The sequence below is a fragment of the Camelus bactrianus genome, chromosome 3 (assembly GCF_048773025.1).
Source record: "Camelus bactrianus isolate YW-2024 breed Bactrian camel chromosome 3, ASM4877302v1, whole genome shotgun sequence".
Classification (NCBI taxonomy): domain Eukaryota; kingdom Metazoa; phylum Chordata; class Mammalia; order Artiodactyla; family Camelidae; genus Camelus; species Camelus bactrianus.
The window spans coordinates 107,500,804-107,522,701 of NC_133541.1; the positions used below are offsets into that span (position 1 = coordinate 107,500,804).

The following is a 21,898-nucleotide window of genomic DNA, read 5'->3' on the forward strand; positions in this document are numbered from 1 at the left end:
TTTATCAGGAATGGATGTTGGATTTTGTTAAAATTTTTTGTATGTACCTTTTGAGATGATTGTTTTTTTCTTTTTTTAGCTTGTTAATGTGATTAATATTATTTCTCAAATTTAAAATTAATTGTATTCTGGGGATAAATCCCATTTGGCATTGATGCATTATCCTTCTAATATATTATTGGATTTGATTTGACTTGAAAATTTTGTTCAGAATTTTTGTATATTCATGAGGAATATTGGTCTCATTTTCTTGTACAGTGTTTGTCTTTTAGTATTAAGGTAATGCTTACCTCATAGAATGAGTTGGGAAATATTTTCTGCTTTTCGGTTTTCTGGATGAGTTTTGTGTAGTATTGGCCTTATTCCTTAAATGTTTGGTAGAATTACCAGTGAACTCATTTGGGTCTGGAGATTCTTTATGGAAAGCTTTATAACTGCATCTCCAGTTTTTGAAAAATACAGAATTATTCAGATTATGTATTTTTGGGTGAGCTTTGATAGTTTGTCTTTCAGGAAATTTGTCCATTTCATCTAAGTTATCAACTTTATTGGCATAAAATTGTTCAAAACAGTCCCTTATTCTTTTTTTTAAGAAACTGGTAAAATACATAAAATATAAAGTTTATCGTTTTAATCGTTTTTAAGTGTACAATTCACTGCTGTTAAATACATTCATGGTGTTGTACATCATTACCATTATCCATTTTCAGAATTGTTTCATCATCACAAACTGAAACTCAGTACGTATTAAACAGTAACTTCTCATTCCTACTCCCTTTACACCTCCAGGCCCTGGTAACATCTGTTTTACTTTCTGTCTCAGAATTTGTATATTCTAGGTCCCTTAAGCAAATGGAATCATGCAAATAATATCTTTTTGGTCTGACTTTTTCACTTAGCCTAATGTGTTCAAGGTTCGTATATCTTGCGTAGTATCAGAATTCCTTTTTATGGCTGAAGAATATTCAGTCCATTGTGTGTATATACTACATTTTGTTTATCCATTTATAAACATTGGTGGCCATTTGGTTTATTTTTACCTTTCGGCTGTTGTGAACAGAGCTGCTGTGAACTTGGTGTACACATGTCTGTTTGAGTCCCTGCTTTCATTTCTTTTGGGTATATACCTAAGAGTAGAAATGCTGGATCATGTGGTAGTTCTATGTTTAAAGTTTTGAGGAACCCTTATCCTTTTAATATCTATTGAATGTGTATTGATTTTACTTCTCCTTTTACTGATACTGGTAATTTGGGTCGTCTTTTCCTGATAAACCTGGCTAAAGGTTATTGATTTTATTGATCTTCTTAACCTGCTTTTGGTTTCTTTGACTTCTCTTGTTTTCCTGTGTACTGTTTCACTCTTTTCTGCCTTGATCTTTATCATTCTCCTGCTTACTTTGGGTTTAATTTGCTCTTTTCTAGTTTCATAAGGTAGAAGGTAAGGTCATTGATTTGAGATCTTTACTAATATAGCTGCTTAGTGGTTAATTTCCCTCTAAGCACTGCTTTAGTGGTGTCCCACAAGTTTTGATATGGTATGTTTTTATTTTCATTTAGTTTGAAATACTTTTTAATTTACTTCTTTGACCCATGGGTTGTTTAGAAGTGTATTACTTCCAGATACTTTTATTTATTGATTTCTGGTTTAATCCCATTGTGTTCAGAACTTTGTAGTTTATAAGACATGAATCCTTTTAAACTGTGACTTATTTTATAGCTCAGAATATGTTTTTGTTTTGATAAATGTTCTATGTGCAGTTGGAAAGAATGTGTATTCTACTACTGGGTAGAATGTTCTGTACATTTCAGATTAGGTCAAGTTGATTGATAGTGTTCAGTAGTTTTGTATCTGCTCATTTTATGTCTACTTCTGTCAATTACTGAGAGAAAGCATCCACCTATCATTGTAGATTTATCTGTTTCTTTTTGCAGTTCTGTTAGTTTTTGTGTCAAATATTTTGACTAAGTACATAAACATTTATGGTTGTTAAATCCTCTTGATAAACTCATCACTTCTTTGGTATGACTTGACCTTTATCTGGCATTATTCTCGCCTGTGCAATCTACTTAGTCTGATATCAAGCTTTTTTTTTTGATTATTAACAAGGTGTATCTTTTTCCATCCTTTTACCTTTTTTAGCTTTTTAAAGTACTTTCTTTGGTAAGCAGTATGTAGTTTGACTCTAAAAGCAAGATATATCTGATGATCTCTGTCTTATAATTACAGCATTTAGGCCATATATATTTAGTGAGATTATTCATATGGTTTGGTTTAAATCTTATCATATTACTATTTGTTATTGTTGTTGCTGTTGCTTTGGTCCTATCTGTTTTGTTATGATTTCTTTTGAATTTTTTTTTATGAATCCCTTTTATCTCTTTTATTGTCTGTGGGCTATTAACTTGTCTTGTTATTGTAGTGGCTTCTTTTAGGATTAGTAGTACACATCTTCACCTTGTCACAGTCTATCTACTAAAATCCTTGCTATGGATAAATAATACATTAGATAAGAAAGCTGTTGTATCTTCAATAGGAACTACCACTGTAACATGATTCATGGAGAAACAAATTTTTTCTCCTGAGCCTTTCCTCTTCTGGAAATTACTATTCTCTTATGATCTAATAAGTGTCAGCCAGGCTATTCTAGAAATACTTAATGCAACATTAGCCATAAACACTCGCATTATTTTCTAAAATCATTTCTATAAGCTACTGTTTAGGAGTATTTCCAAGTTCATGGTAATTTATAGAAGTAACTTTATTCTGCTTTCTGGGTGGGTATTCATAATGAATATTCTTTGCAGGGCCACAGTCTGAGAGAAGATAAGATACAGTGTTTTCTATCCCATTAATAATAGTCTCTTGCAAATTCTTTGCTCGTCAAGGTATATCCATTAAGCAGAAGGGGCAGGTGATTTTACAAAACAGGAAACAAAGGGCCCAAGAGCTAAAATGACTTAGCCCCAGGTCATTCAGTGTATCAGTGACAAAATTGGAACCCGAACCCTGGTCTCTTTCTTGGTGCCACACCACTTCACATTCATCCTTGACCTAGTACAACTATCAAAATCACCTTTTCCTTACGTGTTCTGGCCGGAAGAAGCCTAGTGGCAGCTTAGTGTTTACCTGAGGGAGATTTTTGCTTTTTAGCCAAGCTAGGGAAGCTGGGATTAAAAGCTGAGTAAACTGTTCACAAGTGACAGAACCAATCTGACAATATTTTCTTCCCAGCATTAATCAAGAAAAGGAGCATGGCTAATTCTACTTGTAGCGGAAATGTAATACATTCTCTTCAAAGGGAAATCATTGGAGACGGTGAGAGCCAGTGGCTGATATTTGTATGCAAATAATCAAATTCTGTTGAGTCAGAGGACTCAACTCAAGTTACCTCTCATTTTTTAGTGACCATGACCTATTCTTGTATCTTTGAACCCTAGGTCCTAGGTTCTCTGGTTTTTAATCAGGAGTGATGATGAATACTTTGGAATATTCAAAGCCACAGGGTGTAGCTGGATGTGTGGAACGAATCTTGAAACAGAAATCAAAAAGATCTTTGTTCGAGGTCAAGCTCTGCCTTTGAGTCACTACACAATTTGAGGAAAAGCATTTAAGCACTCTGAACCTCAGTAGTAATAATACCTACTTTACAGCATTGCTGAGAGCATTAAATGAGATATTGATAAAGTGTTTAGCACTGTGTGGTACTTCAATTAATATCAACTATTATTGTCTGTATTTTTCTGGTACCTAACTCTAACCTTGAGCAGCTGTCTTCATTTGAATTCACTTTCTCCATTTCTAAAAAGTGAACTAGTTGTATCTTAGGTCCTTTCCAATTCTGACCTTTTAAAATACCATGACTTGGCTAACCTTTTACAAGCTAGCATCCTGGCATTGTCGTGGTTATAATGGTCATTAGGATCTGAGAGAGGTTAGACTGGTGTTGAATCTGACCTGCTCTTTTTTTTTTTTCAAACAGACTACTACATACACCCGACGGGGCCATGGGACATGCACCAGCCCAGGTTGCTCCTTTACATATGTCACCAGGCACAAACCACCTAAGTGCCCTACCTGTGGTAACTTCCTAGGAGGGAAGTGGATCCCAAAGGTAAAAGTTCATTGTCCATCACTGCTTTGAAAGTCTCACAAAGTAGGCCTCCTGTTCCACTTAAGAACAGATGACTTAAATTAATATTCCTTTACATTTTCTGATGATACAAGTAAGTCATTTTCATTGTAGACTGTTTAAAAAAAGAAGAAAATGTTATCCATAGTCTTATACCATCCAGAGAAAGGCCATTAAAGTTAACATTTCCGTGTATTTTCTTCCAGTCTTTCTCTATGACTATACAAGTTCTGTACCTTGGGTTTTTTTTTTTTTTTTTCATTTAATATATCCATGCCATTAAATAGTCTTCAGAAACATTATCTTTAGTTGCCTCATAGCTTACCATGAATGACTACACCAAGTTAATTTATTAGGGTTAAATTTTTAACAATTAACCCTCCCTCTGAGTGCTTATTTATTCACATGCACAGTGCACATCTTCTCACTCCATAGCTCAAAGTCCTCTTAATCTCCTATAGCTCCTATTAGTAAAGTGGAGGTCCTTAACCTGATATGCAGGATCTGCCATAGTCTGACTCTAACTTTCCAAATGTGTACCTCTCTCTCTAAGCAAATGGTGCTCAATAAATAAATGAGCATTAGAGCTATGCCCCTGTGAAGTTCATTTCAACACGTGTTTTTTTGTTACCTGTTACATAGACTGACTATATAAAGCATACGTACTTGCCACATTTTTGATATGAGAGTATAAATTATTTAGGGCCAAAGAACTAGAATAGTCAGGGATGGTTTTATAGAGGAGGTGGTCTAGATGGTCTTGAAAGATCAATGGAATTTGGGTAGGTAGAAAATGAAGAGGTGTTGTTTTTGTGACGGTATCTTAGGATTGTGTGTGTCATGTTTAACTCAGCATGATCTGTACTTTATTTCTGTAGAGAAAACTTTATGTAACAGCATACCTAGTAAGTTGCTCTGAGACAGTTTCCACAGAACATCTCTGAAAAATACTAGGATGGAGACTTTTGCCCCCTGGCTGAGTGTTGGAGTTCAGGATAGCACCAAGGAGACACAGTAGGTTAATAATTAAGAATACAATTCAGGAGTCAGCTTCCTTAGTTCATACCCCTGCTTGTCAAGTATTTAGCTTTGTAACCTTTGGCAAGCCATTTTATGTTTCTGTTATTGATTTAGATTTTCCATTCATTTGTAAATGGAAGTTATTAGTAGTGCCTACTTCATTAGGGTTATTGGAGGTGTCAAATGAAATTATCCTTGCGAAGTTTATGGCACACTCCTTAAATCCTCAGTAGGGGTTCACTGCTCCCATTGTTGACCACAGTATAATTATTGTCTGTATTATTTCTATTAAAGTTAACTCTCCAAGGGTCAGGAAGGACCTAGTGCCTAGTGTTGAGAGTTTCTTGTGTGCTGCTGTGAAGCCATTCTTTTTTTGTTGTTGTCTTTTTTTGTTTTTTTGTTTTGTTTTTGTTCTCTCTCTCTCTCTTTATTTATTTATTTATTTATTTATTTATTTATTTATTTTTTATTGAGTTATAGTCAGTTTGCAATGTTGTGTCAGTTTCTGGTGTACAGCACAATTCTTCAGCCATACATGAATATGCATATATTCATTTTCATATTCTTTTTCACCGTGAGCTACTACAAGATACTGGATGTATTTCCCTGTGCTATATAGTAAGCTGTTCATTTTATTCCCACCCTGATTATTCTCCCCAGAGTGTACTTCCCCAGCTGCAGTGGAAAGGTTGAGTTGGGTAGTAGTTGGGGTCTTCCTTGGCCCCTGCTCGCTGATGTACAGCAGGTCTGTCAGATGACCTTATTTCCTGTGCTTTTGCATGAAAGAGCCGAATCAATCTTTGTCTCCTTCAGGTTCTGTTTTTACTTTGCCTTTCTTTTTCATTTTACATCTTTTTCCCCTCTTTGATTGAAATAACTTTTGAGCCATTCTTTTTCTGAGGTCAAATTCATGACATGAAAACATTTTTTTTTTCTTAGCTACTTGTCCCCCATCTTGACTTGCTAAGTCATAATTTTTTCCCCTAAAGGTTTTTTCCCAGAATTACCATGTTAAATACTGTGATTTCTAAATCTCATAGGAGCAGAATAAGTGGATGTGAGAAGGAAAAGGGTAACATTTTACCATTGGTGCACTTAATATTTTAGAGATAAAAATGACTTTGGTTATTAGCTAGTTCAGCTCCCAAGTTTCCAGCTGAGGATAAATAGATTCAAGAGAAGTGACTTGTTACTTTCACATAGCTAATTATGCCAGCGCCTTTTCTACTAAACTACACTTCTCAGGCATTGCTGTGCTATTTAGCTGCAGAATCTTAAAATTTCTTGAGTTCTGATTTCTGAAGCAGCAAGTATAAATAGTTTCTGAAAGCTCCAAATGTGTCCATGCCAGTCAGGAAATGACTCACCTTTTCTTACATTGTTCTAGAGTTTATACTGGCTAAATTTAGTCCAAGAAACATGTGGCACAATTCCCAGTGAGTTGGATGGAACAAAAGGTGGTATAGAAGGGTCTTTAGCTCAAGGCCTCACTCCTGTGGGCTCTCTGATAGCAGTAATTGAGGTCTCTGAGCGATCCATTGATAGTATTTTGCCTTCTATCCTGAAAGAAAGTGACATTGAAAAAGGGTAGGCTGAGTTAGGAAATGTGAGATCAGCAGCTAGAGTTTTTCGCTCTGATTGCTTAAATTATAGTCTTCCTGCAAAGAATTTTTGTCTATATAGTCTACTTGGTGGGTAATCTTTTGCTCAAAGATCTTGTCCCAGAGGATTAGTTTAACTTGTCTCTTGTTTTTCTGCTGACTCTTTCCTCTTCAGCAGTCAATAAAGTAAGCTCAGTGCAGTTTACTTGGAATTCTTCTTGTCCTCGTGGGCTGTTATTGTGTGTTAGAGTCTGAGAATGCTATATTGGAGATTTCTTAAGGTTGTCTCTGTAGGTTCTTAACCAGAGACAGCATGTTCCCTGGGGGGCTGTCAAAATGGAAGGGCATTTTGGTAGTTAGTCGGTGACTGGGAGTTAATACTGAAATGTCATGGCATGGGCCGCAGATGCTAAACCTCCTGCAAAGTACAGGGGGATCCTGCCCCTTCATTTGAAGAATTGGGCTGCCCAAAAGGTCTTGCTGCTGACAGACACAGAGCTCTCCTATTCCATAATGGGAACGTAAGTAGTTAGTGTGAAGCAGAGCCTAGAGAGAACCTTGCTTTTGTGTTTTGTCTCCTAGTTTTTAGTGCCTTTTTCTATTCATATGGACAAAAAAAGCCTTTGAGACCTATCCCGAAGACAACCAGTGTTTTAAAAAAAAAAGTTTTAATTGTATGTGTGTGTGTAGATATATGTTTGTGAAAGTCCAGTCTGTCTGAGATAGCAGCTGATATTTCTAGTGAGTTTAAATATTTTCCAGCACTTAATTAATATGTACGATTACATACTGTAATCATGTCTGAGCTAATTTGACCCAGTGAGAAGTTTGTGGCATATGTGTAAACCAACTTTACAGTGACTTTTAGGACTCAACTGAAAGAATCTGAAACAATAGATAGGAGTTTTCCTTAGTGGAGTTGGAAGCATTGTCTATTCATGTGAGATTGTGACTGCATTGGGATTAAGTAAATCTCATAAAGGGACCATCAAAGTAAACAACTTAGGACTTCAGGGTCCAGTATGGCAGTATGTCATCCTCTTTCCAGACATAGAGAAATAGGCTTTGAATAATCAAAGGTCAAGGTACAAAATGTCAGCATTGGTTTGCTGAAATCTAGAGAGACATTAAGAAATTTGTTAGGAGAACAGTTTTATCCTAACTCAGACCTTGAATGCTATGATGAAAGGGTCTTGGAGTCAGAAGACTTAGGTTCAGAAAGTTTTATACTTGGGACCTTAAGTTAGGGTCTTCCTTTCTTGGCCTCAGCTTCTTATTTATTGCCCATATGTTACCATTATGAGGATCAAATGAGAGTATTTATGAATGTGTTGTCAGCTGGAAATGCCACAGGCATAAAAGGTATTCTTATTTTTTCTAGGAAAAGCCAACTAAAGTCAAAGTGGAATTGGCTTCTGGCAGCTCCTCCAAAGGCTCTGTGGTTAAAAGAAGTCAGCAGCCTGTCACCACTGAGCAGAATTCCCCTAAGGAAAATGCTTCAAAACTGACTCTGGAGAACTCGGAAGCTGTAAGCCAGCTCCTAAGTGTAGCTCCTCCAAGAGAAGTGGGTGAGGAGAATGAGTGGGAGGAAGTGATCATCTCAGATGCCCATGTTTTGGTCAAGGAAACTCCTGGGAATCGTGGTACAGCAGTCACTAAGACACCGGTGGTCAAGAGTGGTGTGCAGCCTCAGGTCTCTCTGGGGACAACTGAGAGTGACAGTCCTGGACTAGACATGCCACTGCCAGCCGAGGGGACCAGCACCTCCAGTTCACTCCCTGCTCCTAAAAAGGCTACGGGGTAAACCAACGTGTTTATGTATTATAGGATTGTGTTTAGAATAGCAGCTTGGGAAATGCCCATGTTTGTTTTGTCCCACGTCCTTAGAGCGTTCCTGAGAGAGGCTGCAGAGCCCAATTAATGGTTCCTGTTGTTGAAATACCAAGGCCTGGAGACACTGATTTATTATAGAGTCTTGCAGTTACTATAGCGACTTGCTGATACAGTCTGTGGGCAATGTTAACCAACCTAGTATCCAATCTTGGATACTAGATTTGGAAAGAGAAGCCTTATTAAGGTGACTTGTAGAAATATTGCTGTTCTGGTGGTCAGAGAATTTAGTTCTGGTTATGACTCTGTCCCAAACTTCTGTTTGACCGTGGGCATGTTGACCGTGGGCATGGTCACCTCATGTCCATTCTCTGCTCTGAAAAATCTTGAGTAGTAAAAAAATCTTATCCTCAATGGCTGACCATACAGACTGAAAAAGATAGTGCGTGAAGCTTGCAGTCTAGCACCTTGCAGAGAGGGCTATTTTTCCTTCCCGCCTTAAAGGCTTTCTCTCCTTAAATGCTTGACTGAATTCTCCATGTAGCCCCTTCCCAGAAGACTTATGATTTAAGGTTCTTATTTGTTCATATCATTGGTTTTCAGTGGGGAACACTTCTGCCCCAGGGGACATTGTGGTAATGCTTGGAGACATTTTTGGTTGATAAAATTCAGGGGAGGGAGTGCTGCTGGTGCTAAGTGGGTAGAGGCCAGGGCTGCTGCTAAACGTCCCATAGTGTGCAGCCCAGCCCCCTGCAGCAGACAGTTATTTGGCCCAAAATAAAATTCTCATTTACATTATGGTGATTTAAAAGATTTTTGTTGTTAAATAGACAATACATTCACATGGTTCAAACTTGAAAGGTGTAAGGAAATCCAAAAACAAGGTGTAAGGAAATCCCCCCCCCACAAAAATGTCCTTTCTATCCCATCCTTCAGTGCTCCTTTCCCATTTCCGCAATATTCCCAACTTTCTGTGTTTCTAGAGATATTTTTAAGCATATTCAAACAAATGGATGTGTTTGTATACAAATAATATTGTTAAATTTAAAAGAGTGTTCAGTTATGTATGTTACTCCTCCATTTGTGTAAAGAAAGGTAGGGAAATATATACACACACAAGTGTATACTTACACAGTTGACTCTTGAACAAACACGGATTTGAACTGCAGAGGTCCATTACACTTGGGGGTGTTATCCCCAGTAAATACATACTACAGCACTACACGATCTGCTGTTAGTTGAATCCACACGGTGTGGCCCCTCCGCTATGGAGGGCTGACTGAGGTTACAGACTTTGTACAGGGGTCAGTGCCCCTAATACATGCTGTTCAAGAGTCAGATGTGTATGTATATACGTGTGTGTGTATTTCCCTACCTTTCTTTACACAAATGGAAGCATTAACATACATAACTGAACATCCTGTCTTTTTTAAATTTAACAATATACTTTGAGATGATTCTGTGTCCTTAGAGAATGAAGCCATGCACTTTGGACCTTTTGTTTTGGGCACATGAATCACTTTAACAAATATATTTTGAGGCCTTCTGTGGTGCAGGCTTTACCCTCAACACTGGAGGTGCAAAGATGAAGAAAACATGGACCTCGTCCTCCAGGGTCTCTTAGCTGCCCTCATGTGGGAGACTTTACACTTGAAATACTCGGGCTGATTAGAGGCAGGTTAGATGTTATAACTACAATAGCAGTTGATGCTCTTCACTGTAGGCACTGTTTTGCACTTTTTTATCTTCATGATGACCCCATGAAGTACATGTAATTACTGTCCTATTTTACGTGTTAGAAACTTGAGGTAAACAGAAGAATGAAATTACTTGTTCAGGGTTACACAGCTACTTAATGGTTTAATTTTAACCCAGTATATCTGAAGCCTTAGATAGCTGACAGTTAACTTGACAGTTGAATCAAGACACTGCTCCTCTAATAAAGTTCTATCTGAAGATAGTACTTTGGTTTTCTTCTCCTTAGTCTGGAATTTCTAAGAGAGTTCCCCCCCTACTTTTTTTTTTCCAGAGTTGATGTGCTCACCCCTGGGCCCAGAGCCCCAGAGCTTAAAGGCAGAGCACGGGGCAAGCCCTCATTACTGGCTGCAGCAAGACCCATGAGAGCAATTCTGCCAGCTCCAGCTAATGTGGGCCGAGGCAGCAGCATGGGACTGCCCAGGGCCAGGCAGGCCTTCCCCCTGAGTGGTAAGGGCTGGGACAGACCCGGGAGGAGGGGCTGTCTAATGGGAAGGGGGCAGGAGTGGGGGTTGAGCATGGAGATGAGAGACTTAGGGAGACTCTGAATGCACTTAAGTCACCAGTTTGGCTCCTGGTTGTCTCAGATAAGACTCCCTCTGTGAGGACTTGTGGCCTGAAGCCAAGCACGCTGAAGCAGTTGGGCCAGCCCATCCAACAGCCATCTAACACTGGTGAGGTGAAGGTAAGACCCATTCCACAGAGGGGGAGCTGTCCGGGGGGCCTGGCTGCTCCGAGAACAGGGCCTCCATTGAGGGTCTCAAAGCCATAGGCAAAAAGCCTATTCTTAGACTGGTAGAACTCTGGGAGGAGGTTTAGCATGAATGAGTTATCTATTTTTTAATTAACTTCCTTTCCTTGTTGTAAAAATGAGTGCATGTTTGTAAACTTTTATTGGGAAATAATTTAAAACAAAAAAAAGTTGCAAGAATGAGAATAGTACAAAGAGCACTCATGTACTCTTGACTTAGTCACCTGTTGCTAACATGTTAGCCTGTTTTGCATTATTATTTGTGTTCGTGTGTCTTCCCTATTGGGTGTGTGTATGTGTGTATGTATAACATACACATAATTTTAGGGTAAGTAACATGACTTTTTATTTGTTAATGCTTCAATGTGAATTTCCAAAGAATAGAGAGATTCTGTTACTGAAACATTGATATGATACTTTATCATTTGTATTTCAGTTTTGTCATCTTTTACTCAGTTATGTCCTTTAAAGCCTTCTCTGCTCCAATACAGGGTCCAGTCTAGGATTAGATACTGCATTTAGTTGTCCTGTCTCTTTAGCCATCATTTTTAAAAAGTGAATGTATCGTTGTTGTAGAAAATACAGAAAATTTAGGTAAGGCAGAAAGAAAATAAATTCCTTGTGATCCATCCTGCCTCCCAGAAATAACTATTATTGACAGTTTGGTGTGTGCTCATTCAGCCTTCAAGTCTTTTTCCTGCATTTGTGTGTGTTTATTTTTTAAATATAATTTTTTAAACCTAAAAGCATGGCTGTTATTCCATGTACCGGGTTTTAACCAGTGCAGTTCATTCCATTAAATGATAGAGTTATTAAAGATTTCCCAGGTGTCAGAGTTGCATGTATTCAAGCATATTTATGATTAGTGTGGTTTTTTCTTTTTTAGTTCTTTTGCCATATGTGGCTGGAAGAGTTACGATCAAAATCCCTAAATCAGCACTTTTCTGACCATGACCCTCAGTAACAGACACATTTTTACATTACAGCCCAGTCAACATATACATACATCTACACCTTAAGAGTTTAATGAAGCTGTGCTCATATATGCAGTCAGTTTTCCATTTCTTTTTGCAAAATACTGGTTTCAGCCCATTAATTTCACCACCCCTCAGTTTGGAATTGGAAACCCTGTGATGGACCAAACTAGAATAGGAAAATTGGTCTGCCCTCTCCCTTGCCATGGGCTCTGGCCAGGTAACTTCTTTTATTTGATAGTTCTCAATTTGCCCCAACAAGAATATTAGCCAGCTTCTATTTTGAAGGTGGATCTCTTTTTACTCAGATGTGGTGTCAGCACTGGGTGCATGTGTGATCTTGACGTATAGAAGGATGGTAATCTCTTCTGCTTCAACTGCTTCCTAGATTTTCCAGCTCTCGTCACATGTGTAAACTCCTGTTCTTCTCTGTAAATAGTTACCTTTTTGATTTGGCAACATTGGGTATATGTTAAAAGCCATAAGCCCTTTTGCTAGTCTTAAACCATTTAAGTTAAATGAAGTCTTATATTCTGAAAATCAACTTAAATTCAGTATTATGGAATAATTATTTTTAATTTAGAATGCTTCATCTTTTTAAATTATATAAGTAATATCTGTATTCCATGTAGAACATTTGAAAAGTTTATAGTATGGTAAAATGGGAAACAACCATGATCTCCCTCTCACCCTGTGACACTTCAGTGAGTAATCTTTAATACCCCTTTATGTCAGCAGTATTCAATCACATATTGGTGTATAGAGCGATTACATGCTTTTGTCTTGACAGCAGTTGTGAATCTGATTAGTAGTGTTTCTAATGTGCAGTGTTGGAAGCTGTGCAGAAGGGTATGGCAACCCCTGGACTTGAAAGTGACACCCTACCTTTGGTGGGCTGGTAACTGCTGACCAACATCCCAGAATGCTCATTTGGAGCATAGCTCACAAATGCCTGGCAACTGTATCCTCAAGCCATTTCAGGACAGAAGGCCTCAGGAGTTTGACTGAAGTTCACAAGCACTAAATAATTTGTTCTGATCCACAGCTACCAAATGGCCCGGGCAACAGGACATCTCAGGTGAAAGTTGTAGAGGTCAAGCCTGATATGTTTCCTCCATATAAGTACAGCTGTACTGTCACACTGGTAAGTGCAACTAGCTGCTGGGTTGACGTAGAAATGGTTTGATTTTGTGGTTGAGGGTGAGTAGGAGTTTGAGGTGGATGGGGAGTGAGTGGTATTTGGGAACAAGAGGAGGGTCAGGGATAGATTGTTGACTCTATCCTAGCTTCTGGGTCAGTCAGCTGGGTGGTTTTTCCCAGGTGAGATTTGTAAAGTCTGTGCCAGCTGAGACCAGGATATTTCTGTTGAGAATAGTTGGAGATGAGATTCAAGTCCATCTTCAACATTCACTAGTCTTTGGACCTTTTAGCCTCAGAGTGTGTTCCACAAATAAGTTTGTGAAATGTACTTTTTCTCCCTAAAACAGAGTCACATTCAATACTAGTGTCTTAAAGGATTTGAGAAGTGCTTTAATAAAGCAGCTTATTTTGTTTAACTTGGCATTGCCCATCAAGGTTTTCCCTCCCCCACTTTTATTTTTAACATAACACATATTAACATCCCAGTAAATGAATGTGTGACTCTGGGGTCACCCTTCTGCAGGGTAAGCAGCATGGAGCAGTGGAATAAACACTACATGTTGAAAGACCTAGTCCAAAAGTGGTTCTGGCTCTGCTGTTAGCATGCCACATGACCTTGGGCAAGGCTCTCTCCTTCTCTGGTCCTCAGTTTTCACTGCCTGTAAAATACTGTGTTGGTTTAGATACCATGTTGGGGCTCCTCTTGCTCAACATTCTCTATTTTGTTGATCCTTAAGGTACCATCCAGCCAGGTACCTTTTGGCAGCTTCCCTTGCTGAGTTGAGTAAGGTGCACAGATTTTGAGAAAGCAGCTGGATTTCTTAAAACTCAAAAACTATTGAGCACCTGCTCCATGCCGTGCCCTGTGCTGGGGATTCAGTAGGAGCAAGAGAGCACGGTATGGTTGGGTTCGTGCCTCATCTGGCCTGCTCCTTGAGGAGAATGTCTCTCATCCTGGAGAGCTGCTCAGGCTTCTTTTTCCAAAGACCTAATTACTACCTCCTCTGTGCCATCCGTACCTTCAGTGCTCTTCCCTTTAGCTGTGGGGGACCGCTGGGGATAGCATCTAGTGGAAACTGCCCAAGACCCTCTCTCTGATGAAACAGCAATTTGTCCTAGGATCCTCGATGCCAGAGCTTTGAGCTTAGATAGTTCAGAAGTCAAAATCTGTCTTTAGGTGGAGCTCGAAATCTTTAGTTCACCAGTCTCTGGTACTCTCTGTTAGAATAGCCTGCTTCACTCTGCTGATTGCCTGGACCCTGAAGGTATTGAATTTCTGACCCTTGAGATTCAACTCACTTGTTTCACAGATAGTGAATGACTTGCCCAAGTTATTTAGGCTGCATTAAGGCTGAAAGGGGATAGCTGCAGAAAAGGAATCTTGCTTCAAGGCTCTTTGGAGGTTAGTCTGAGTCTGGTATTGCAATTGCCACTCTCCTCTGTTTTGCCAGTAGCGGGTCATGCTGATTCTTGGCTCTGCCCAGTTATAAGTTGACTTATAGAACTAAACCATGGTCTTACTTTTTTAGGATTTGGGCCTGGCTACATCAAGAGGCCGGGGAAAGTGCAAGAATCCCTCTTGTAGCTATGTCTACACCAACCGGCATAAACCGCGGATTTGTCCCAGCTGTGGTTTTAACCTTGCCAAAGACCGGACTGAGAAAACCACCAAGGTTCTTGTGAGTTCCTTCCCTAAACACACCCTCCAGCCTTGGGTTGCATTCTTTTAGCAGACCTACTATAGTAGAAATAAAAGGATTTCTCAGTACACAATGGTAGTTAGAGCACCAGGACTAGGACCAGGTTACAGGTTTTGAACATAAGCCCTCTGCTTTCTGGGCTTCCTTATCCTCTTTGCTAAGATGAGGGGGTTAACCAGATACCTTGATCTCTGAGAACCTTCTAGCTCAGTGGACCAAGAGTTCATTCACACACACCCCCCTCCCCGCGCCAAAAAAACCAAAGAAAAAAAACAAAACCCCCCAAAACTAGACAAGATAGGACTTAAAGAGGGTTCTGAGGAAGAGAGAGGTAGAAGGGTTACATCCTTTTAGCTCTGAGGCTGGTGGAGTCCCTGTAAGTACTATTTTGATAGAGAGTGCCAACCTCAAGACTTTGTAGATCAGACTGCTACTTCTCAGGTTCCTTGCAGAGCGTTGGCGAACCACAGAGCTTTACTTCGAGCAGTCTTGGCAGACCTGCTCCTGAAGCCAGACCAAACTGGCTAGTAAAACACATTCCTCTTGGCTCCTTAGGGCTCGTTTTTTTGTTTGTTTGTTTGTTTACTTATTAGAACTGGGAAGGCTTGGCATTTTCAGAGGTCCTCTGAGTTTCCACGTGAGGTTTTTTAAGTGAACAGAAAGATATAGCACCTGTGACAACAAACAGAAAGACTAGGATGAGGGTGAGAAGAGAGATCCCACTCCTCTGCCCTGGGAGGAAAGAGGATGGCACACGAAACGGGTCAGGATCCAGATTTAACCTGGACCTCGCAAGATGGACAGGATTTGGGTGGAAGGGGGAGACATGCCATACTCAAGGACATGCATGAGCAAAAGGGAAGCGTTAGGGAGTCTGATGTTCCATTTGGTTAGAAGAGAGAGTGTTTGCGGAGGAGTATGGAAAAGAAGGCTTCAAAGGCATGTTGGGGCCACATAATGAAAGATCTTTAGTGCTAACACTAGACTGTTTTTTAGACAGTGGGGTCGCACTGAATGTCCATGAGTCAGGGAGAGACCCAGAAGGTTGTCAGGAGGGAGGCTTCCAGGGTTTGAGTGGACGGGTCTAGAGAGGTGGGGAGAGAGAAGTTTTCTTTGCATACGGAGGAGAGGGGCTTTCTGGCAGATGAATCTCACCCTTTGGTCTTCAGGTCTGTTTCTGTGCTTGAGGTGGTGTTCTGAGGTGGTCATCCTTATGGAAAAGGGAAGTGGAACCAAAGTATGTGGACTCTGATGGCTTAGTGGAAAAAACCCTGAGCCTAAGAATTGAGGGACCTGCTGGAGAGAGAAGTGCTCGCTTTCCCTCTCCTGAGTTTTAGATTCCCCATCAATAAAACAAGGCAGGCAAGGTGGATTAGGTCTGGGCGTTTTATTCTCATGGCCTTGAGCCCTAGAGAAGACTCAGAGTTGAACACAGGGGAGTCTGTAAACCTCTGAAATGGCATGTGAAATGGTTCCATACTTTTCATCAGATTCTGTTGTTGCACCAGGTGACCTCTGCTGGCAGCGAGCCTTCCTCCTGCTTTCTCCATGCCTTAAATGTGCTTCCCTTCGCATAGCATTGACCACACCCTGTCTTGAGTCCCTCTTAGCTCTCCATGAAACTGTGATCCCTTGTAGGGCAGGTGTATCTGTTTCTTCCAAACTTCCAACCCTGGAGCTTGCGTATACAATGTGTTGATCAATAATTATCAGGTGAAATTGAGTTCTGTGTAGGAAGATGCTCTGGACGGTCCTTTCTCCTGTTTCATTGTGGCTGTTGATGTGGCTTACAGTGTGCAAATGGATGTTAGACTCCAGATCTGGGGTGATGAGGTGACTTAACTTTCCAGGTCAGACAGGAATTATCTAGGGACCTCTTGCCAATTGATTTCAGATCCTGTTCTTATTTATATTCTTCTATCTTTGGCTCACTGTTAACTGCCTACCCCCATGACCCTCATCTTCAGATATTTGCTCACTTTCCAATTTTCTAAATTTTAGAGAAATAAAATGTAATTACTATTTGCCGCAAAACAAAATACTGGTTAGAAATTGCCTGGCTCTTTGGAGCCCCCTGATGGCCATACATTTCCTGTGCAGTTTGTTGTCAGTGGCTATAATTATGACTGAAACCTCTCTAGGCTGGAACAGTCTTCCATCCTTTCCATCTTCCATCTTCAGCTCAGAGCCAAAGGATAACGTGCCTGCCAACTTATGTTCCAGCCCATGGTTTATCATAGTCATGACTAGGAACACACAACCTCCCAGGGCAACTTGTTCTAATGTCAGTTATCTCTTCTGCAGCCACTCATTCATTCTTTCAGTGAGCATGTATTGAATGCCTACTGTGGGTCAGGCATTTGGTGATACAAAGATAAATAGAACATAGCCCCTTCCCTCTTACAGTCTAGTATGGGAGAAAAGTAACCAAGTTGTTACAGACAGTGAGGCAAGAGTTGTTGTGGGTATACAGTTATAGAAAGCTCCTTGTTATTAAGCTATTAACTTGTACAAAGTAACGTATAATATGTGTCCTGCAAATAAGAATTAGCATCTTCTGTGTGCCCACATGCTGGCGTTGGGAATCAGTAAATAAGCAGGGAAGGAGACCATGGTTTACCAACTGAGACATTGAAATCTACAGTAAAGGAATGGACTCTGGGAGCACAAAAGAGGGAGTGATTGATGCTGCATTTGCACAAGGGATCAGGGAGAAACCTCCATTGGAAAGGGACCCACCTGAGAAGGACCTGTTTCAGTGAGCATTTCAGAGCCTTGTTCCTGGAAGCCTCTGGTGTACAAAGTTGCCTTGTACCCAGAAGCCACACAATGTTAAAGATAAAAGCTTTAAGCTGTACAGGTACCTGATTATATACCCAAACTACCATTTATAGAGTTTTTGTTGCATAGTAAGTGCTTCACTTGCAGTCTCTTGTTACTTTACAACAGCTCTAAGAGATTACTAGTACTTTGATCCTCCATTTCATAGTTGAGGAAATTGAGGCTCATAAAGATTAAGCAGATAGCTTTGGGTGACACATGTACAGCTTTTCATGGCATATCTGGTATTGAAACCCTGATCTATTATCCTCCAACCCCTTAACTTGGTGAGCGGGAGCTGACTCTTGAAACCATTACCAAGAGGTGTGTGTAATCCTCTGATTTTACTGGTAGAGAAGCTGAGTGCTGGAGAGAGAAAGCACCTACCATGAGTCACACAGTGAGTGAGTAGCTGAACTGGTTAGGAACCTAGGTTTCCCACCTCCTGGTCTTGAGCCGGCCCTCTGTCCCTAGTAGCCTTTCATGATTTTAGCCCGAGGCTGACTCTTTGTGCCCTGGGTTCACTCTCTTCCAGGAGGCGAGCTCACCCCTCCCGGATGTGCTGAGTGCCACAGAGCCCCTGAGTGCGGCCCAGCGGGAGATCCAGCGTCAGTCAACACTGCAGCTGCTGCGCAAAGTCTTGCAGATTCCTGAGAACGAGTCAGAGCTGGCTGAGGTCTTCGCCTTGATTCATGAACTCAATAGCTCTCGACTCGTCCTGTCCAACGTGAGTGAGGAGACGGTCACCATCGAGCAAACCTCTTGGTCGAATTATTATGAGTCTCCGTCCACGCAGTGCCTTCTCTGTAGCAGCCCATTATTCAAAGGGGGACAAAAGTAAGCACCCCCTTCAGATTTACCCTTCCTTAGCTGCCCCATCTTACTTGGCCCACATTGCCCCTTTCTTCAAACAGTGTTAAAGCTATAACCTTTGAAGATGTCCTTCTCTGCTTTTCTTAGGTTTCCTTTACTTTTCCAGTTGCCAAAAATAATAATAATGATAGTAATCAGTGATTATCCGTGATTTCTGTTCAAAGTGCCTGAAAGTTACTGTCACAAGCTTAGGATTTGTTTACATCTGGACTACCTGGCATAATGCTTGTATTTGAAAGTTTTATTGGGATTGGTTAAATTGGGTAATAAATTCAGAGCTATATTAACTTTAGGGGTGATTCTATAGATCAGATTTCAACAAAGTGTGAAAACCCACCTGAAAAATCATTGGAACACAAGCTCCAACACCTGAGTTCACCTACTGCATTTAAAGTTTGGAGAATTTTGCCATTGATCACTGAGTCCAGGAACTGTATTTAAAGAAGTTGATTTCCCTTCTGTTTTTTGTTGATGTTTTTGGTACTAGCTCCCTGGCTGGACCCCAGGAGTGCTGGCTGCTGACAGCCAGCTGGCTGCAGGTGGTGACTGCCCAGGTGAAGATGTGTCTGAATCCCCATTGTCTGGCCCTGCATAGCTTCATGGACATCTACACAGGTGGGTAACAGCTTTCTCCTTCAGGGTCTTCAAAGCATGTTTGAGAACAGCTTGTGTGGGTCAGACCCCTGGTCCACTGAGCACTGGATCTTTTCTCAGTGGGGCTTCTGAGGAAGAGGGGACTTTTCCTCTTGAATGTCTCAGCCCCGGGAGACTACACTGACCTCCCAAGTGTTAGGACTCTCTTATCAGGGATCTTGAAACAAAGTTAATTTCAAAATTATACCTTCGTTGTGGAAAACCCAGAAAATGCCGACGAGCAGAAAACAAGCTAAAAATCAGTAGTAACAGATGTGTTATTCATTCGTGCAGAATAAGAGAAGGTAGATGACTTACAGGTTTATAGTTTTTCTTTCAACAAAAGTGAGGTTGTGCTGGGTGTTGTTTTGGAATGTTCTTTTAAAATTCAGTAGTATACCATGAGCATCTTCCTGTGTCAGCAAGTGGAGAAGTAGGTGACCATTTTTAGGGAGTGTATGATGTTCCATTTTTGGGTCCTCTTTGTAATTAAATCTTTGTGTACAGCCTCAATTATTTCCTTTGAGCAAATGTTCAGAAGTGGCATTGCTGCCTGTTCAGCTTTCCCCCCATTCGTTCATGAAGATCAGACATTCATTGAATGTTGACCATGTACCAGCCGTTGTGAGAATTTGAATCTTGAGTTGTATAAGTAGAATTGAGTGCTGAAGATTAAAGAGTATTAATTGTTCTCTTTTGTCTTCAGAACCTTATGATTTCTTTTTGAATTCATGCTTTTAATGTCTTGTGTTGCCAGGTTGAGTCTGTACTACTTTGCGTTCTCATCACCTGTTAAGGAGAATGCCATTCCCTGCAGTCTGCCTAAGCCTGTAGTACCTAGGGTCATATATTTTTAAAATTTTTAACTTTATTTTTAAATTTATATAAGTAAAATTTGCTTTGATATATAGTCTCATGAGTTCTGATAAGTGCACTGAGTTGTGTAACTGCCACCACAATCAATATATAGAATAGTTCCATCACCCCAAAACAGTCTCTTATACTGTCCCTTTGTAATCAAAACCACCTCTCACCCCTAACCTCTAGCAACCATTTCATATGTTCTCCCGTCCCTGTGGTTTTACCTTTCCAGAATGTTGTATAAATCCATAGCGTGTAGCATTTTGAGTCTGGCTTCTTTCAAGAAGTATAATGCCTTTGAAATTTATCCGTGTGCTCTGTGTCAATAGTTGGTTCCTTTTTATTGTTGAGTAGTTTTACATTGTGTGGAGCACCACATCTGGTATACCTGATCACTACCTAATGGCTGTTTGGGTTGTTACCAGTTTTTGGCAGTTATGAATACAGCTGCTGTGAACATTCACGTGTGGGCTTTTGTGTGAACATAAATTTTCAGTTCTTTTGGGGAAATACCCTAGGAGTCAGATTGTTGGGCCATATGGTAAATGTATGTTTAATTTTATAAGAAATTGCCAGTTTACCTAAGTACTGTTTTGCATTCCCTCCAACAATGGGTGCAAGTTCCAGTTTGCTTTACCTTTCAGCACTTGATACTGTCTATTTTTTTGCTTCTGTATTTTACCCATTCTAACAGGTGTGCGTGGTGGTATCTCATTGTGGTTTCAATTTGTGTTTCCTCGATGACTCAGGATGTTGAGCATCTTTTCATGGGTTTATTTGCCATCTGTGTGTCGTATTTGGTGAAGTATCTGTTTCATCTTTGGCCCATTGAGCTGGATTGTTTTCTTGCTGTTGAGTTTTTTGTGTTGTTTTGTTTTGCTGTTGAGTTTCACAAGCCCCTTATATACTCTGGCTACAAGTCCTTTGTCCAGTGAGTGATTTGCACACATTTTCTTATGGTCTGTGGCTTGTCTTTTTTGTTCTTTTCACAGAATCTTTCACAGAGCGAAAGTTCTTAATTATGATAAAGACCAATTCATCAGTTTTTTTCTTTTAGAGATTATTTTTGATGTTATAGCTAAGATTTCTTTACCTAGGTGAAGATCATAAATATTTTCCCATGTTTTCTTCTAAAAGTTTTATAATTTATGATTTATATTTATGTCTCAATCCATTTTGAATCAGTTTTTTGTATGAAGTGTGAGGCCTAGATTGTGGACAACCAGTTGTTGTTTTACCATCTGTTGAAAAGTAGTCCTTTCTTCATTGATTTGCCTTTGCTCCTCTACTAAAAATTGATTGGCCGTTTATATGTGGATCTATTTCTGCACCCTGTTCTGTTCCATTGGTTGATGTTGTCTATCTTTTTGCCAATACCCACGTGTGTCTTGATTACTGCAGATTTATATTTATAGTCAGTCTTAAGATCAGGTAGTGTGAGTCTTCCAACCTTGTTCTTTTTGAATTGTTCCCTGAATTGTTTTAACTGTTTAGTTTCTTGGTGTTCCCATGTAAATTTTAGAGTCAGCTTATTATTATTTATAAAATCTTGCTAGAATTTTCATTGGGTCTGTGTTGAATCTGTAGATGATTTTAGGGATGTTGGACTTGCTGATCAGCATTGAATCTTCCAATCCATGAACATGGTCTGTCTCTCCATTTTAATTAGTTTTTTTTCTTTCCTTTTTTTTTTTAATCAGTATTTTGTAGTTTCAGCATATACGTTCTGCACATATTTTGTTAGGTTTATACCTAAGTATTATAATTTTTTAAAGTTTGTCAACTTGATAGATAAAAACTGGAATATCTT

The 21,898-nt window shown here is 39.9% G+C and overlaps 1 protein-coding gene across 3 annotated transcripts in view; it reads left to right on the plus strand.

Moving 5' to 3' along the window:
• HMGXB3 (HMG-box containing 3) overlaps positions 1-21,898 on the plus strand; it is a 291,394-nt gene that overhangs the window by 9,948 nt on the left and 259,548 nt on the right. The window contains exons 6-14 of one of the 3 annotated variants that reach the window (XM_074360922.1): positions 3,981-4,112; positions 8,133-8,279; positions 8,376-8,551; positions 10,611-10,786; positions 10,924-11,021; positions 13,107-13,205; positions 14,731-14,880; positions 18,257-18,558; positions 19,082-19,209. In XM_074360922.1, coding sequence (XP_074217023.1) covers positions 3,981-4,112; positions 8,133-8,279; positions 8,376-8,551; positions 10,611-10,786; positions 10,924-11,021; positions 13,107-13,205; positions 14,731-14,880; positions 18,257-18,558; positions 19,082-19,209 — 1,408 coding nt within the window. Of the gene's footprint in view, positions 1-3,980; positions 4,113-8,132; positions 8,552-10,610; positions 10,787-10,923; positions 11,022-13,106; positions 13,206-14,730; positions 14,881-18,256; positions 18,559-19,081; positions 19,210-21,898 lie in introns of all 3 variants that reach the window. The other 2 variants (XM_074360921.1, XM_074360920.1) reach the window with 2 other exon arrangements.